Source organism: Microtus pennsylvanicus, chromosome 18 (assembly GCF_037038515.1).
Source record: "Microtus pennsylvanicus isolate mMicPen1 chromosome 18, mMicPen1.hap1, whole genome shotgun sequence".
NCBI classification, from domain to species: domain Eukaryota; kingdom Metazoa; phylum Chordata; class Mammalia; order Rodentia; family Cricetidae; genus Microtus; species Microtus pennsylvanicus.
The window spans coordinates 39,898,966-39,918,591 of NC_134596.1; the positions used below are offsets into that span (position 1 = coordinate 39,898,966).

At 48.5% G+C, this 19,626-nt stretch overlaps 1 protein-coding gene across 6 annotated transcripts in view; it reads left to right on the forward strand.

The window, feature by feature from the left end:
• Positions 1–19,626, forward strand: part of Tenm4 (teneurin transmembrane protein 4) — a 677,803-nt gene that overhangs the window by 634,910 nt on the left and 23,267 nt on the right. For all 6 annotated transcript variants that reach the window (XM_075953236.1, XM_075953232.1, XM_075953234.1 and 3 more), the window contains 3 exons: positions 2,302–2,534; positions 6,514–6,668; positions 12,241–13,118. In XM_075953236.1, the coding sequence (XP_075809351.1) occupies positions 2,302–2,534; positions 6,514–6,668; positions 12,241–13,118 (1,266 nt within the window). The remainder of the gene's footprint in view (positions 1–2,301; positions 2,535–6,513; positions 6,669–12,240; positions 13,119–19,626) is intronic.

The following is a 19,626-nucleotide window of genomic DNA, read 5'->3' on the forward strand; positions in this document are numbered from 1 at the left end:
ACACTGAGGGGCCTGCTGTGGGTGTTCCTAGGATAGGAAGTCTGTGAGAGAAGCCTGAGGCGCATCAGGTTTGGAGACCTGTGCTTTTTCTGATACATGGGAGGAGAGTCATGCACGGTGAGACATGGTAATGACCTGGTGGGATGTAGGTCAACTAAAGAAGACCTGGGCAGGAAGAGGATGCTGCCCTCATTCACAGAGAGACAATGGGAGAGTGGTAGGGGCTGGAGAGGAAATGCCACCCAGAACAGCATGTCTTATTAGTGGAACTCGGGAAGAAAGCGGTAAGAGAGCCAGCTTGTAAAATGAAAAGTTTTCCCAAAGGACCTGGGATTAATCTCTCTGCTTGATAAATGTACAATATTGAGATGTAGTTTGGGGGACCAGTGAGTAGTTAAACTACACAAAAGAGCTGAAAGCTGACGTCACAGTGCACTCCCCGTGGCAAGCCCAGAACCCATGCATACTAGGCTTGAAGGAAGCTGTAATCAGGGCTACTGAGCAGCAGGATCTGTGGGAGGCCTGTGGGAGAAGCCTACGTCATCTCCTGTGTGCTGTGTGTCACTGCACATTTGACACGCGTGGTTTCATAAGAATGTTCCCAGTTTGTAAGCAAGCACTAACGCTCCCCTCTTCTAGCTGAAGGAAGCGGGAGGTCCAAGGGCCGCATGACACACCCAAGTTTCAGGGCCCACCTCGGAATGGAGACTGAGCTGGCTTCCTACCCTGAACACTTTCCCCAGCCTCTGGCTAGGATGCCGCGTCCCTTTTGTGTCTGCATGGTCTGGTTTTCCTGTTACCAGAGTCCAGTTTTTGTGACTTTCTTCCAGAAACAGGACCCCATCAGCACCACGCCTGCTCTGTTTCTTTCTCCTGAAGTTCCCTGCAGATTAGAAACTGAGCCTGCATTCCATGTATGGCTGACTGCAGTGGGGAGACACCTGGGCTCCCGATTAAGTCTATCATGGGGGGCAACAGAAAATGGGGTGGACACTGGTAGGAGGCAGGTCTAGTCAGCATCTTACCTGTTGGTCCCAAGATGGAACTGGAAACCACTTGTAAAAATCTTAGAGAGAAGCCAGGCAGTGGTGGCGCACGTCTTTAATCCCAGCACACAGGAGGCAGAGGGAGGCGGATCTCTGTGAGTTCGAGGCCAGCCTGGTCTACAAGAGCTAGTTCCAGGACAGGCTCCAAAGCTACAGAGAAAGCCTGTCTTTAAAAACCAAAAAACAAACAAATAAAAAAACCTTGAGAGAAAGACTTGTTTTAAATTCCTGGGTTGTTGTTTAAAGCCATGTGCCTGCATGTTCCTATCTTGAATTAGCCATCTCCTGTGAAAAACTTCATTGACAATCTTTTTAAGGAAACATACCGGGACTAGAGGGATGGCTCAGTTATTAACAATACCTGCTGTGCTTCCAGAGGATTGGGCTCAATTTCCAGCTCCCACATGGCAGCTCACAGCAGTCTGTGACACGCATTCCAGGGGATCTGATGCCCTCTTCTGGCTTCTGTGGGCACTGCACACACAGGTTGACATACATCCACATAGGCAAAACACAAATACACATAAAAGAAGAAAAGAAAGCATGAGCTCAGCGTTTGATAGAGGCATTAGCCATCAAGAGGCCTGGTGGGGTTTTTTGGTATATGTTTGTATGTGTGCACGGTGTGAGGGCACATGTATGTGCAGGTAGGCATCAGATATGTGTACATGCATGTAGAAAGCAAAGGACAAGCTTGGGTGGTTCTCGGGCACCATAGAACCTTCTCTTTGTTGTCAGTCTCTCAGTGGCCTGGAGCTCACCAAGGAGTGCAGGCTAGCTGGCCACTGAGCCCAGGAGTTGCCTGTCTCTGCCTCCTAAACACTGTGATTACTAGGACATGTTCCCACCGCTGGATTATTGTTTTCTAACATGGGTTCTGGGTACTGAACTCAAGTCCTGGCACTTGCCAGGCAAGCACTTTACCGACTGAGCGGCGTCCCCAGGCCAGGCAAGAGATTTTGCATTAGTAACTGAATGGGGCCGGGGGGGGGGGGGGAATCGTTAGGCAGAGCTCTCAGGTGACCAGCAATAAAGACAACATCCTCATAAAAGCATCTTTCCTAGAATCAAATTGGTTGGGGGTTCATGTCGTAGATCCGCCATCCAAGTACTAAGCAGGCCCAACCCTTCTTAGTTTCTGAGGTCAAATGAGGTCTGGCACGCTCAGGGTGGTACGGCCATGGTTGTGTTATACATTTCTAGCTAACGATGGAGAGAAGAAAAGCGCTCACCCTAGCCCCGCCTTCCCTTGCAGCCACAGCCCAGCACACAAATACTACCTGGCTACAGACCCCATGAGCGGGGCCGTCTTCCTGTCTGACACCAACAGCCGGCGGGTCTTCAGGATCAAGTCCACCACAGTGGTGAAGGACCTGGTCAAGAACTCCGAGGTGGTGGCGGGAACTGGGGACCAGTGTCTCCCCTTTGATGACACTCGCTGCGGAGATGGCGGGAAAGCCACAGAAGCCACGCTCACTAATCCCAGGGGTAAGGCCTCACATTTAAAACCGTACCATCTGTTTGGTGTTGAATATATATATGTATATGTATAGATATATGTATATCTATACATATATTCAGTCAAATATATATTATATAATATATAATGTTACAATTATAATATATATTTGACTGAATATATATATATATGTATATAGATATACTAGGACATGTTCCCACTGCTGGATTATTGTTTTCTAACATGGGTTCTGGGTACTGTAATATATAATGTTACAATTATATATTATATAATATACATGTATAAATAGATTATATAATATTGATTATGTATATAATAGGCAATCATCAACAAGAGGCCTCAGAGACAGAGAGTGCACAGGGGAACTGTGGTAATTCCACCTGCCGGAATCCACCCCGGTTAACAATGCCTGTCTGTGCTCGTCTTTTTTTCTGAATGTCTGTGCACACTAGTCAGTGCAGTCAAAGAAGATGAAACCACATCAAGCACACTATCCAGCAGGCTGCTTTTGTCTAAACGACACAACGTGACTTCTCCGGGACAGTAAGCAGCCTCCTGGCTACTCATTTTTCGCAGCCGCGTCGGGTTTTTACAAACCGATGCCCCATCCCTTGCAGGCTTTCTCAGTTACTGCCACACGGAGGCACTGTCCTGTGCCTTCCTTGCATGGACGGTAGACTCAGTCTCTAATTCTCCAGTTTTCAATGATTTACCAAGTACACAGAGCTTTGTGGGACACAGCAAAGCTCACTGGAGCAGAATAAATGAATCTTGAATGGGAAGTACTCTGATAGGAGCGAGGAGACACAGGCCCTGAGATGTAAGAAGGAAGGGCTATGTTTGGGGCTCTAAGCTGAGAGACCTGTATGCCTGGAGACTCAGGAGGCCTGACAGGAGAGACGCCATCATTGCCAGCGAGCGTCCTCCAGAAGAGCTTTTAAGATGTTGCAAACGAGATACCAAGAAACTTCCAGCCTCTAGACCCTCAGGCCCACTCAATAAAATGAGGGTAATAATACCCTCTGTGCCTATCTCCTAAGACTGTTCCTGGGTCAAAGTTGATACATTTCACATGCCCCCTGTAAAACTGTTAGAAATGGTTACATTGTTAAGGGCACCAGGTTTCAAGGTCTGGTTTCAAATCAAAGCAGTAGACTTCAGAAAACTCGAGTATGCAAATTCAGGCTTTGCCGTCCAGTAACTGTGTGATGTCGGGGGAGTTGTTGAACCTCTCTGAACCTCATTTGTCTCCTCTGTATTACAAGGTCATAATCCAACTTGTCAGGAATATAAATGTCTTCTAGGGACAGCTGGGTGCACAGGAAACATAACAGCAGAGGAGATCCCCATTACTGCCATTATAGTGTGTTATATCACGCAGATGCGCCGGGATAGCATCATGACAGGTTGTCTCCCTAACTAATGGAATAGTCAGGTGACAACTGCAGGGAAGTATTGTGTCGTCAACGGTTAAATGCCCTCTTAGTTGAGATTTCTTAGTAAGGAGTAAGCAGCAGAGAACAGGCCCAGGTTTGCACGAGATTCTTCTCTGATACTAGACGGCTCTCAACAGAGGCTTCTACCTTTTCCAACCTCAGTTTCCCGGTTTGTAAATAAGCAGGAAAGTTCCAGCTTTCCAAATCTTACCCTGTCAGATGCAGCACCCTAGTCTCTCAGAATTGAAACGGTTTCTTGCCGAGAGGTTTTTCTCCTCTCCTGGCATTTCTCCGTTGTTCTGAACGCCTGCGATCCCCTCCCTCACCCACCCAGATGGAGTGGCGGCACCATTGCCCGAAAGCCTGTAATTAGGCCAGATAGGAGTGACAGGGACGCAGCAATCCACAGTCACATCGCAACAGGGAGGAGGAAAGATGTCCGTCTATTTAGCACAACAAAAGGAGAAAAATATGAAGTAATTAATCAGGGGACAGATCACTTCTATTAGCCTGTGCGGCTGACTTCGTAAACAAGAAACCCAATTGTTTGTGGAGAGCTCATCAGTCCTGGCAGAGGGAAGGGAGAGACGGGGCATAGCCAGGCAGACAAGCAGACTCATGCCCCGCTGCCGAAGGAAGGAAATTAATTGCCATTCCAGGCAGGACCACAGCAAAGGCTTCCAGCCCTGAAGCTGCCTGCACATGGGTGTCAAGTCCTCTTCCAGCCTCCCAGACCTTTACAGAGGGATGGGATGAGCATTCTGGCCGTCACTCAGATACCCCTGGAGGCCTTAACCCATCCTACTGGCCTGGAAGAGACGCAAGGACCTGAAAGCCCACCTAGGCCCTGGAAGCACACAGTACTGGCTGCTGGTTCCCGGTCACAATGGTCACTGATGAATATTGGGAACTAGCAATTCCAAGTCAGTTGTGCCTCCAACTGTGTGTGTGTGTGTGTATGTGTATGGTGTGTATCTGTGTGTGTGTGTGTATGTGTGTGTGTGTGTGTGTGTGTGTGAAGAGGAACACAGGGATGGCTCACCAGGGCCGTGGGCCTTGGGTTCCGATACTAGAAGGTCTTCACTTTACCACATGAGGTCTCTCCCTGGTCTCCAGTCAGAAGCTATCATCCCAGACAGCCACGAGGAGAACCAAGAGTCAGGAGGGAAATCACAAAATCAGGAGCCTCAGAGCTCACCCTGCCCTCTCCCAAGGCCTCCTCTAACCCCTCCTCACATTGGCTGGCCAAAAGGAAACAGAGCCAATCAAGTGACCAGATCACCCTTTATGTCACCACCGCCTTCCTGGGTCTGTCATTTCCCACGGTACTGCATGTGCTTCTGACCCAGTCCTGTGCCTCCATTTCAAAACCCACCTCCCCTCACTGTCTACATGGGTGGCAGATGCCACCCAGGAACTTTGGATGCACACATGAGCCGTTGTCCCTGCCATCTCCTGAGTGGTGTTGCCAGATGTGAGGCCAAGTAGAAGCTCTCCAGGTGACTATGAAATGAATCCCTGGCCAGAGGGAGCCAACTCCTGAGTGACCTTCTGACGGTTTTGTACCACCGTTACCATCACCCAGGGTGTCCTTCGGGAACGCAAACCTCATGTGAGATCTTCTCAAGCAGCCTGCTGGGGTGCCACAGGCTCCTTAGAAGTTCTCAGGCAGGCCTGAGGCAGAAATGCGGGCTGCAAACAGCCCTTTGATCTAACAAGTAAGAAAACAGATGCCAGGTGCTCCAGTGACTTGGTCACAGAGACCTGGGAAGGGTGGTTAGGTGAAAGGGAGGGTGCTGAGTGACAGCCTGGACACACACACACACACACACACACACACACACACACGAGATCCATGACTGTGTTTGCAGGACTTCAGAAAGAGGTTCCTTTAAATAATTCCCAGCGAGGCTGGCAAAGGTCTTCCTTGACGTTTCTTTTAGTAGCCAAGTGAAAGAAGAAACCTCTCTTGTGGCAGCAAAGCAGGAAGCCAGAGCCTGAAGTCTGGGACACTAGCTTTTAATCCCTCGCTCATGGGACACTCAAAGCCTGGACACCGTCACTGCACCCTGTTCATCTGTGGAAGGGGCTGGAGGGGCCGGGGATGTAGCTCAGTTGATAGAGAGCTTGCCTGAAGCACACAGAGCCCTAGGTTCAAGCCCCAGCCCTGCATAACACTGGTCATGCTATATAATCCCAGCAGTCTTGGAAGGTAGAGACAGGAGTTCCAAAGTTCCATCTTCTCTATATCTGGAACTCAAGACCAATGTGGGCTATAGGACGTCCTGTCTGAAAAAAAATAATAATTTTAGATTCTTTTTCTTAAAATTTAAAAGTAAACAAACCTAAGTGATAAACGACATGGTAAATAACAAAAGGGAGCTGGAGGGACTGGGGTGTAGCTCAGTGCTCTGGTGCTAACCTCCGTGTATGAGACCCTTGCAGAGGGACAGAGAGCTGGACGGGAGAAGATGCCGGATCCCAAAACTGTCTACTGCACGGCTCCTTCTCATCTCCAGTGCTGACCCCTGCCTGGCCTTCTCCACCCTAGGAATTACAGTGGACAAGTTCGGGCTCATTTACTTCGTGGATGGCACAATGATCCGACGTGTCGATCAAAACGGGATCATCTCCACCTTGCTGGGCTCCAATGACCTCACCTCCGCCAGGCCCCTCAGCTGCGACTCTGTCATGGATATTTCTCAGGTGAGAAGACTTTGTGTGCTGGGACCCTGTGTACCGTGTGTCCTTCCTATCATCTGTCACCAGATGACAACTCCTCTTGCCTTTGAATGGGTCTCACTTGGTTCAGGGCCTGTGTTGAGTTCCCAGAGTTCAAAGACAAGGAAGAAACTACGCCAGCCTAACTGCCCTGAGAGTTAACCATTAGGTCTAACAAGTATGTGGCTGGATTCGGGACTCAGAGGACAGTGATAGAATCCTTCCAGGGCCAGCAGACCAGGGTGGACCTAAACTCATAGCCCTGAACCTCCTCTTTTACACCATGTACAGACAGACACCTGTTTATTTTCTGGACCATAAGCTGCATGAGGACAGGAATTCAGCCTGCCTGCCGTCTCCTCTACTTAACCAAGGTGCCTGGTATACCGTCAGAGCCCAGCCCGTATTTGTTGGACAGCTGGCTGAACCCTAGCTGTACCACTCAACAGGTCCCTAGCTACCCCAAGCTCTGGTGCGTGTATGAGTTTGTGAGATCTTTTGAACCTCATTTCTCCTAACCATATACCGAAGTGATTGACATCAGCACAGAATGGGATCAACAATGCTCATCACTTGAGATGTCATGATTGGAAAGTATCGTAGCATCCACTTTCAGTAAGAGGGGGCGTGGGTACCAGGTTTGGACCAGGGATTTGCAGAATGACAAAAAAAAAAAAGAACAGAGATGGTATATGCAAAGATGTTACCAGGCCTCGTGTGGTCAAAGGACACTGGAAATCTGGGGATGCAGCTCAGTTGATAGAATATTGCTTGCTTGGCATTCACAAGGCCCCAAGTTCAATCCCTAGGTCCATGTAAGTTAGATATGGTGGCACACTCCTGTAATCCCACTTCTGAGACCTAAGGTTGGAGAACCAAAGTTCAAACTCATTTTTAGCTTATGTTCAAAGTCATCCTGAGATACATGAGACCCTCAAAAACATTGGAGGCTTGAATGCCAAAGCAGAGGGCACTTTGGAGGGAGCTGAGATAGGAAGAATGGCCTAGAGCCACTGAGAGAAGAACCTCATACTATAGGGATTTGGGCCTCAGAAGGTAGACATCAGGAATCCCAATGGTGACTGGCTATCCAGTATATCCTCTGATGATTTGGCAAGGGCCAGGTTCTTTACTGCCAGGCCCTGGATCAGAGCTTGGCTTGAGTTCAATTGGTGAGCAACCATCCTGCTAACATTATCAGAGCCTAGGGAATATAAAGAAGCTGATGGTGGCCTCTCCCAGCCTGGCTTGCCGTGCCTTCCTCTGTTACTAACACCCATCTCTGAACGCCTTCTCCAAGCCCCGTCACCACACCGTTGGCAGTCCCAGCACCCACATCCCCTCCCAGCCCAATGCTGGTGCAGTGTCCGTGTGCCAGCTTCCACGATGATGCCTTCCAGAGAAGAATCTGTTCCCTGCCACTGTCTTTGCAATTTGGCAGGCTTCGCCCTGCTGGCTCGAGAGTTTCTCTCTCCAGTCTGTGAGCAAGCTAGAATTACCCAGGAGGAAGCCGCCAAAACCTAAGGATGTGCAGACAAGTATTTTCGCCTCTCTAAATGGGCCCTCAACCAGCCAGCACAGGGTGTCCAAACATTTTCAATCCACACACCGGAAGGTTGTTTAGGTTTAGATACAGGCGCTGCCCGGCACTCACACCAAAGGCTCTGGAAGGCAGCTGGCATGTTGAAGGGGAGAAAAACAGAAAAGCCACATCCTGAGAAATCACGGAGTAAAATCTCTACTCCTGGTCCTTGCTGCCTTTGTCTGAATGTAGGAACTGGATTTTTTTTTCTTAACACGGGCATCTGTTTTTACACACACATATGGGAGGCGGCATTTGTTTTCAGGGACCCCTCTAGTGACAACACCCAGCTCGCTGGCTTTCCTGTGGGGACCAAGAAGGAAAGCCACAGAAACCATGACCAAAGCCTACAGAGCAGATAGGCAGGGAATGTGGGAGGAGACACGCTGCGGGAGGGCATGCGGTAGACAAGCAGACACCACAGCCCTGGAGGCTGATTCCCAGCTACCCAGGTAGAATCACCACCGCTCCATACGGTAGAGCCAAAATGAGAATTTACCATGTGCCGGGTACTCACTCTGCTGGAAAGGAGCTGAGTACAACTTCTCTTTTCTCGTTTATTTGTCACCATCATCCCTGGGGTAGAATGAGGGAAACTGAGGCTGAGCGAAAGGAAATGCCTTTATAAACAGAGCCCTGCCCTGGGTTTCATCAAGGATGGGGAATGAATCTTTCTAATGAGATCGTGAACATAATTGCCTAGCACAGGGCCACCAGCTGGTAATAGGATGTAACTATTCCACGAAACTCTATAAAGAACTTCCCTCTCTATGTTCTCTTTCGCCACAGTCCTCTGGATAATGTTGATTGCTCTGATATGGGAAAAGAAGTTCGGGGTCTCAGAAACTTGAGTGAGGTGACCTGACCCATTAGTGACTGTGGAGGGGAACAGGAAGTGAGGTGCCCTGCGCCATCCCTCCTGCCCTGCACACCGTTTGTAGACATTCACTGAGTTATTCCTGTGACAACACATTTGCATACGCTCATTGCTCCATGGCAAAGCAGTGGCCTCGAAACATCTTGATGGAGTGCCCAGGACAGCTGGGAAAGGGCGCTCCCTCCACCCCAGGTCCCTTGAGGGCCACAGGAGCTCTGAGGTTCAGGCCTAACATTTTGGTGATGGGGATTGAAGCTGTGGCGGCGTTATCATTAGCCAGAGGAGAGAGGGGAACACATGGGGTCTGGTGGAGAGACGTCAAGCCAGCAGTCCAGTCTGTCAGAGCCCAGAGCAGCTGAGAGCAGGGATCCCCTTTCCCAGGCACATGGTCACATAAACAAACAGAAAATGCTAAACTGCTCTGCTTGCCTGTTCCTTTCTTCTGCCCCCCCACCCCGCCTCTGCTCCTTCCCATCCCCCCCACCCATCTTTTCATCATAACGACAGGCAGAAAGGTCTCTGCAAGGAAGTCCCCAAGGCGCCACAGGACCAGAGGGCATAAAATATTTAGCGGCCAGTGTTGACAAGGAATGGGCTTTAGGAAATTGAAAAGTCTCCTGTCACTTTAAAGCAAACTGTGTGTTCTTGATGTAGCCGAAAGCTGGCAGGACCATGCCCCAGAGAGCACTGGATGGGAGGCGGGGGCAGTTGCTCTGTGGGGTCTGTAACTCTCCTGCTCTGCAGACAGGGGCTGGGGCCAGTGAGGAACAAGAGGCTTTTTGACCCATCTGAGAAGGACTCTAAGCTAAGGGGACAGAGAGAGGCAAACTCACAAACTGGTTTAGAGGTTTTATTGTTGTTTGCTTGGTTGTTTTTTTGGTTTTTATTTTGGTATTGTTGTTTTACATTTGCCGACAACCACATAGACACTGTAGCAACTTTTTTAAAAAATTAAAGTTAAAAGAATACTGGCATCATCCTTGATCCCAGAATGGTTAATATGTTGGTATGTTTCCTTTGAGCTTTATACCTCCTCTTTGTCTGTAAAGTAACTTCTGCATTTCCCCTAGCTGGTTTCCGTCTATTCCTGAAGCTCTGTAGTCTGCTCTTTCTATTTAGCAGGTAGCAAACACTTCCCCCACTTCATGCCATAACCACCTAGAGAGAGCAGTACCGCTCACCCTGTGGGTTGCGACCCCTTCGAGGTCACACATCAAATATCCTGCATGTCAGATATCCAAATTTCAATTTGTAACAGTAGCAACATGAAGTTATGAAGTAGCAACAAAGTAATTCTATGGTTGAGGGGTGAGCGCCGCATAAAGAACTACACGGAAGGGTTGCAGCACTAGGAAGGCTGAGAACCATTGACCTACAGCATCATGGGAAAAGATTATTCACAGGTTTCTAAATTACAAGACAAGTAAATGTGCTATCATTATTTAGCTAGTTCTTGGTTTTTTGGCACCTGAGTTGGTTCTGTTTGGTTTGGGGTTTTTGTTGTTTTGTTTTGTTGCCATTATTAAAATGGCCATGATTTAAAAAAAAAAAGTTAGGTGGTGGTGGCACACTCCTCGGGAGGCAGAGACAGGCGGAGCTCTGTGAGTTCGAGACCAGCTTGATCTATAAGAGATAGTTCGAGGACAGGCTCCAAAGCTACACAGAGAAACCCTGTCTTAAAAAAGAAAAAAAGAAGAAGAAGAAGAAACCACTATAAACACTACTAGCATGCAAGAGAAAATTCCTAGAAGAGAGACTTTCTAATTACATTATTCACATTGTTTGAATAAGCTCCGAATCAGACCGAATGTCAAGGGTTTGCAGGAAGCCCAGGAATTTCAAAATGATGGGTCTTCAGGTAGAGCTGGAAAGCCAGCTGCAAGAAGCACGGGTCAATATTTCCAGAATTCGTGCAGCGTGGCTGGGCCTCTTGGGGACATTATTGGCCAAGGGCTTCTCTTGGCCAGCCCTTCCCAGTGTGATACATGCAACAATCCTTGGAGTAAAACTGCTCACCCCAAACCCTGATGGCTGCAGTCACCTAGGCACCCACTGGAAGGCTCACCATGACTCCAGCCACTTTCCCAGGCTGGGGGAGCAGAGAGAGAGAGAGAGAGAGAGAGAGAGAGAGAGAGAGAGAGAGAGAGAGAGAGAGAGAGAGACTGACTCAATGTGAGTCTCCAGACTCTGAGCCTACGTCCCACTACAAGTCTCATTAATCCCTTCTATATGACCTGCTCTCTGAAGTCCTAGAGACACCTCCTCCCCCGTGTCAATCAGTCTTTGCTGAGCTCCAGTGTGAACTCGGTCCCCAGGGATCGGTTCAGATTCAGTAGGTGTGGGCAAGCTTGTCATTCTGCGTTTCTGACCAGCTGCAAGGGGGTGCCAACGGACACTGCTGGTCTGATTATTTCCCTTTAAGAGAAGAACCCAGATATGGTTCCCAACTCAAGAAATAATCACCTAGGAAGTCACTTTTAAACAACCCCAGTGAGCAGGCCAGCTACACCAAGGACCCGACTGATCTGACTGCTCAGAACATTTCCTACAATCTTGGTCGATAGCACAAATAGGGGGCCAAAATCGAAAACCACTAGTCTAGAATCCTGTGTCAGACGGGCATGGATGTTCTGGCTTTACATCCCCCAAGCCTAACTTCGTGTTAGTCACCTTCATGCGTGAACCATGTCAGCATCTCATGGAGATCTTTTGAAACCCCCCAAGCAACTCCCATGTCAGCCTCCAGTCTCCCATCCTCTTCTCCCTCCTGCATCCGTTATCCATCATACGAGTCCGAGCACTTACTGTGTGTCGGGAGGTACAGTGGTCACCCCTATTCTCCCAATATGAATTTTGAAGCTAAGAAAAGCAAAGTAACCTGCCAAAGGCCATGAGTGGATGGGTCTAGGTTCAGAACTAAGCCTGTCCGACTCCAGAGTCTACATCTCGAGGCTGTGGTCCCCTTCTTCTGTTTCTGCCCTGCTGGGTCAAACTGAATATAAACACCCTTGGGACACAATCGTGGATTATTGGGAGTTTGGGGGTGATGATTAGTGAGCGTCCTGGCGTCATTTGAGTGTCTGTGTCTTCATTGTCAGGTTCGCCTGGAGTGGCCCACAGACTTAGCCATCAACCCAATGGACAACTCCCTCTACGTCCTTGACAACAACGTGGTCCTGCAAATCTCCGAAAACCACCAGGTGCGCATTGTCGCCGGGAGGCCCATGCACTGCCAGGTCCCTGGCATCGACCACTTCCTGCTGAGCAAGGTGGCCATCCACGCCACCCTGGAGTCAGCCACGGCTTTAGCTGTCTCGCACAACGGGGTCCTGTACATCGCCGAGACGGATGAGAAAAAGATCAACCGCATCAGGCAGGTCACCACGAGCGGTGAGATCTCCTTGGTCGCCGGCGCCCCCAGCGGCTGCGACTGTAAAAACGATGCCAACTGTGATTGCTTCTCTGGCGATGATGGCTACGCCAAGGACGCCAAGCTGAACACCCCCTCTTCCTTGGCTGTGTGTGCCGACGGGGAGCTCTACGTGGCTGACCTTGGAAACATCCGGATCCGATTCATCCGGAAGAACAAGCCTTTCCTCAACACCCAGAACATGTACGAGCTGTCCTCCCCCATCGACCAGGAGCTGTACCTCTTTGACACCAGTGGCAAACATCTGTACACCCAGAGCCTGCCGACGGGAGACTACCTGTACAACTTCACCTACACAGGGGACGGCGACATCACGCACATCACCGACAACAACGGCAACATGGTGAACGTCCGCCGGGATTCTACCGGGATGCCCCTCTGGCTGGTAGTCCCAGATGGCCAGGTGTACTGGGTGACCATGGGCACCAACAGTGCACTCAGAAGCGTCACCACGCAAGGACACGAGCTGGCTATGATGACATACCATGGCAACTCTGGCCTCTTGGCGACCAAGAGCAATGAAAACGGGTGGACGACGTTTTATGAGTAAGTATCAAGATGGGGCTGTGTTCTACGGGATGCACTGTAAGAGTGAAGATGAATGATTTGGGGGAATGTACTTTTTATGGATTTCCTTTTAATTCAGATTGGGACTGAAGACCCTTACTGGTGATGGTTTGTTCTGCATGGTCGTGCTCTGAGTAATTTATCCTAAAAGGGAAATGGTAGATTATGCACGGTTATGTTCTGAATGATTTATCCTAAAAGGGAAATGGTTTGGACTCATAGACATGGCCTTCAATCTACCATGGCCTTAATCTCACTAGGTGTCACTTTGCATACCTGGAAAATGGATACAGTAGACCACAGCAACATGATGTCAACCTAAACTACTTCATGTGTTAATATTTTCATATAAACAGGAAGGTAAGAATAAAGGGAACGCCCCAAATGAATGAATTTTCTACATAATTGAGGTTCCATTTTTTTTTTTAATTTTGGATGAACTTAGGGCATTCATTACACTCTCCCTTCTCAAACATATAAACATCACCTGGCCTTTCTTTTAGGAAGTCAAGGTCATCAAGGAATGATGTTGTAGGTCATGCTGTGCTACAGAATTAACTTCCAGGAGTGGGGACACGGAGCCCTTCACCCCTAAATGAACCAAATGATTTTGAGCACTTGTTTATGGGCTTCTCTGACTGTCTCCCTCCTCACCGCAGTGATGCGTTTGTGCTCTGCTTTCGGGTGTAATACGGTGTTCACTTCAAGTACCTGCCTCCTCCTCTCCATACGAGATAGGCATCTCAAAGCAGTGCGGCCAGAGGGGCAGGAGTGCAGCTCACTACAGTCCCAGGCAAATTATTCATCTCACATACATGGAGACGACGGATGTGCTGTTTTAATGAATGGGTCTTAAACATCTCTTTTTCAATATGAGATTTTTTTTTAAGTTTCTCTTCTTTGTCATGTTTGAGACAACCGAGCCTGCTGAATATGTCAGCATTAGACAGGCCGTGGGAGCTGGCAGAGAACTTGGTCTTGTCGAACATCAGCTCTGTGCTAGAAACCGAGTCATTGAGCTAATCCTCACGGCAGTGGGGGCGACAGGTAGTATTTTCTCCTTTACAAAGGCGGAGACTGAGGGAGACTCGTTTGCAGGCTGTAATGGAGCGAGAGCACTACAGTGGACCCCGTGTTGGGAGGGGGCTATAATTGATTTTTAAATATAATTTATACTAAAAAAAAATGTCATAGCCCCATGTACAAAGTTCACCAGCTAAATTCCTTTCTCCAAACAGGGGCCTTGTTAATTGCAAAAAAAAAAAAAAAAAAAAAAGACAAAGATCCAGGAAAATAGCAATTATCTTGATTAGCTCATTGAAATGGAAATACACTAAATAATTCAATTTCTCCCATTGCCTGGTAGAAACCCCTTATACATTATTTAGCCAATACAGGGGTTTCTTTGTCAGAGCAAATCTGTTCACGCAATTAGTTCCCAAGGTCACTCCCTTCATCAAATCCCAAACTGAATGCGAACACATCACTGCTGTGTGTCAGACCCTTTCCCCCAATATCTGTACAGCACCTCGGGTTTGCAAGCCCCTGGGCCTGACACAGAAATGCATGACAAGGGTCTCCCCAGTCAGTAAGAATTACCATCTGCGTGTTCCCTTCACCTATGAACACACCAGGCTCAAAGAAAGTGCATGATAAGCTTCGAGTCATGCAGTCGGTATAAAGCCAGAGCATAGTGGGTGCTCCTCCTGCAGCTCTGCATCTCTTGGCATTCATGAAGCTGAGGCAGCCTGAGCTACATGCACAGTGAGTTCCAAGCCAGAGTGGTGCTACATAGTGAGACCCTGTCTCCAGAAGAGAAGCAAGCAAGGAAGCTGACAGAATGAGGCTAGTTCCAAAGTTGACTCTCTGGGTGGGAGTAAGCCACAAACTCCCCCATGTCCTGTAGGAGGAAGTGGCTCCAGCCTCCCACAGTGCCCATGACAGCTCCTCTTATAACTACACCAGCAGTAAATATGTGGGTTCCTTACTAATTCTTTAAATTCATTTCTGCTTCAAGTTTAGGGCTTGCCACCTCATAGGTGCTTAGTAAATATTTTATGAATGAAATGTTGACTCAGGAGGGGAAGGGAGATAAAGAAGGCACACACGCTGCCGCGAGAATACTAGATGCAGATCCTGGCTCCGGCATTATCGGTGCACCTGGCGGGACGCAGAATTCAATTCATACAGTTCAAATAAAATACTTGGCTTTCGGTCTGCGCCTAAGAGATATGAGAGCTAAAAAGAGCATCCTTCCCAACTTTACAATGAAAATAAGCCCGACAAGAGACAAATATATGTGTTTTCTTCAAATTCCTTCCCGGGGGTCTCAGGGCAAGCAACTGGCCCAAATCCAAGAACTCAAACCACAGAAAAGGACCATGTCTGTGCTCTGGCTTGCCTGGGTAGACATGGCCAAACACTGGAGTAGAAGTTTAGCCAGAGCTGCAGAAATTAATGTGGGAAGTGCATGTCCTCTTCATGATCCTCCTGACCCCTACAAACTACAACAGGGGTTTCTACATATATATGCATGCACACGCACACACACACATACGCATGCACACACACATACAGAAAATCTTAAGGAACCCACTCTCACAGTTGACATGATGGAGGGGCCCAGCAGCTGCTAAGGGGAATCCTAGTACCAGCCCATTCCACCCATGCCTTTCTCACCCTATCCCCAATAAGGAGCAAGGGGAAAGGGCATCCGCACATTCTCCTCAGACACTGGTGAAAATCCACTCAGCTCAATGAGAGACAAAGAAGAGGAGGATGGAATAACCGCTGCCGAGAGAAGGGTGGGGCTAGGTCTCCAGTCCAGGACTGCCACCTAAGAAGACCAGGAGCACAGAACAGCTCGGGCACCCTCGGGCACCTCCAGTCCAGGACTACCACCTAAGAAGACCAGGAGCACAGAACAGCTCGGGCACCCTCGGGCACCTCCCTGGAAGCCCTGTCAGAACCATAGAGAATGCGCCCCTACCACCACAACTGCCTGAAATCTTGAAGCAAAAGCAAGAGGCAGATACGATAAAGGAAAGGATAGGGAGCAGGCCAGCACACGGAAGGAGACACCCCTCTAAGGCAGTACATAAGGCTGAAGGGGCAGTGACTTAGAGGCAGGGAAAAAGAATAAATAACAGCTCTGGCAAAGCAGTTTCTCAATCAAGGTACTGCTGAGAAGTTGGTGCCTGCGATGCACCCTTCGAAGCTAGCCCTACTCCTAAGGCTATGATCTCACACCCCCACACTCACCTTTGTTTCCTCTGTGTTACACAAGATGTCACGTTTTCCAGCTGACAGTGCAAAGAGGCAAGAGAAAGCAAAAAAAAAAAAACAAAAAACGTAGCCATCAGACCCCCACATCCAGATATGACAGCAATGTTGAAAACCCCTTTCAGGGAATTTAAAACAACTGTAATTACATTAACAGCTCTAATGGAAAAGGTGGGCCGCGGGGCAAGATCAGATGGACGGTTTCAGCTGAGATGTGGGAAAAAAGAATCAAATGGAAATGCTAAAACTGAGAACCATGGCCACAGAGATGAAGGATGCCTCTGATGGACCCAGGGCTCTTGATGACAGCGTGACACAGTTGGGTCAATGGAAATTACCCAGACGGACACACAAAGAAGAAAAGATAAACCCACGGAGCGGGGCGTTCAGGAGCCAGGAGAGAATATCAAATGGCCAAATGTGCATGTCATAGAAGTCGAGAAAAGAGAGAATAGGCAGAAGAAATGCTTGAGCGAATATGACTGATAATTAATAGCGGGCCACCGTCCAAAGACGCTCAGAGAGTGACAGCCCAAATACGCATGCACACACACACACATACACAGGCGGAAACTTCTAAGCATATCACATTCAAACTATTGAAACGTAGAGAAAGGGGAATTTTCTGAAAACAGCCTAAAGACGGGGGAAAGGTGGGATATTTTATAGGAGGGGAGGGGGAAAAATGATTAAAAAAAAAACAATCACAGCAAATTCTCACCAGAAACCCTGCAAACTAAAAGACAGGAATGCAAAAAGAAAAGCAAAACTAATATCTGACCACTGAGACGTGATTCCAAAAATGTGTTTAGATGAAGACATCTAGAGGGACTGGTAAAGATAAGGGATCATAACAAGGAGCTGAGACCCACGGGCACTAAGAAGAACGAACGGCCATTACCAGCCTCCAGGCTAAGGGGGGCATGGACAAGTCACTGAAGCTATAGCCTCGGGCATAGACACCCCTCCAAAGAAGATGTGGTTGGCCAGCTGGGAAAGGGACCACAGGAGATAGTGAAGGAAACCATGTCCTGATCTCAGCTCTTTCCCATGCCCACCGCTGACCTAACCCCACTGAAGCAAACCAGCAGGGTGCCCAGTGTGCAATCTAAAGCCGCCAGCCTCTCAGGGGACAAAGAACGTCAAAGGGCAGGTCTTGGAGTCACCAACTGGCTCCATGTTCCATGGAAGAGGGAGAGCCAGGATTCCATCCCTGCTGGACGTGACTCCTAAGTGTTCTGTCCCCCGCTGAGACACCTGGCCTTAGAACAGCATCCTTAAGCTTATAAAGTCTGCAGGTCCTACGGATCTCAGGAATCCGGAAGGCTAGAATTCATTGTTTGAACTCAGTCTTGCAGTAAATACTCAGTGTAAGTCATGACTGCAAAATCCAGAAAGTTCTCTGGCTCTGCCTGGCCTGAAGAATGCCCGGTGATGTGATGTCATCCATTGCCGTGACTCGAAGCCGAGGGAACTACTGTTATAGCTGGCTTTGAACTCTAATTCTTTACCAACGGCACAGTGACCAGATCCTTTGCTGGTGACACTGGTATTTAGGACAATTACAGACGAAAGCCTTGAAAATCAACATCTTCGTTATCCAACCGAAAAGTCAAGATCAGCAAACGTTACATATCTCAGAGATAACTTGGCATACCCCCACCCCCACTTGCTACACGTAGCGAGCTGCTAGCAGTGAAGTCCACGGTGTGAAGAAAGCCTTGGAGCACGTGTGAAGGTACCCTTTCGCCGTCCTCTTCTGAAAGCCAAGTTCGCAGCAGCTCCATGAATCTTTTATGTGTCTTCTTTCACCGTGCTGTAAAGATGCTTCAGAAAACTGGCGTGAAGAAAAGTCAGCGGAAAAGAAACCCTGGCAAGCCAATCATCTGGCCCTCTTTACCTCCCCCCTCCCAACGGGGACCTGGCTCTGCAGCAAAGTGAGCTGCAGCCGGAGCCAAGCAGAACCTCTTGAAAATGTCAGTCTTCTTGACCCACTTGAGACTTCCAAACAGGATTCCATTTCCCCACTTTAAAGAGATGAACACAAAGGATTTTTTTTTCTTTATCTGAAACAGCATCACTTTTATGGAAAGTTTGTCCAAAAAAAAAAACCCACAATCTTTACGGTCAAGCAGACCTGATTTTGAATCTGCATCTTTCTATGACCTGTGTCCTTTTAGGCAAGACGATCATCCTCGCTGACCTCCGTCACTGTCATTCGTAAGATGACAATAACAATCCCTACCCTGAAAGATGCTAATAAACATGATGCTTGATACCTGAAAAGCACTCGGAACATTAACAAGCTCTTCTTTCTTCATATAGAAGGGGATATAAAGTAGATGACGGTTCTTAATCAGACCCCAAAAAATCAACAAAAATAGCCAGCATTCCCTTATTTAGTCAGTGAGCATCGCAGAACAGAATCTCCATGCTCAGTCTCTTCCAGGCACTGAGAAACCAACAAGGTCCCTGTCCTCAAGGATCTTAAATTCTAATGTCAGGAGGCAGGCAAACAAGATAACAAAAATAGTGACAAGAACACAGGAGAGTAATGAAGTAGAGAAGGGGGTGTCTGTTTTACAAACAGTCCCTGACTGTTAGTGTATTTGAACTGAAGCACACCAGATGTTGAAAGGAACTAGCTGGGCTTGTACTCAAAGGCAGCCATCAACCTCTGCAAACAGAAGAGCACCCCAGCACAACCTGGGCATGGCATGTTTGGAGCAGAAGCACAGAGACTCCAAGGAAGCTCAGAAGAGCAAGCTCAAAGAGACACAGGAAGGAGTCGGGTCACGTAGCCAACCTTCATTCACTTTATTAAGTACTCCAAGTTGTGGGCATTCAGCCAGGACAAGCTGAATCCCTCCCTTCAGGGGCCAACATTCCACGGAGGACAGTCCTAGGATATGGAAGGCCCTGCTGAGACGTTCAGAAGTTCACGTCCACTGCGTATTTATGAGATGAGCATTAGTATGGTCAGCCATGGCGAAGGAAGCATAGCTGCCACAGTTACACCACGAGCCTGCCTGTGTTACTACTGGCTGTGGTTAGACAGAGCCAAGTGTGGTCCTCCAGGCTCACCTCTGTCAAGGGTAGAGACAGGACCCCCGCTCAGACTGTTTCATCTCTCCTGTTTATAGAAGAAAACATACCAGACTTCGGGAGTGTCTGTCATAGAAAGCACGACTGTCAGGCCAGAGAG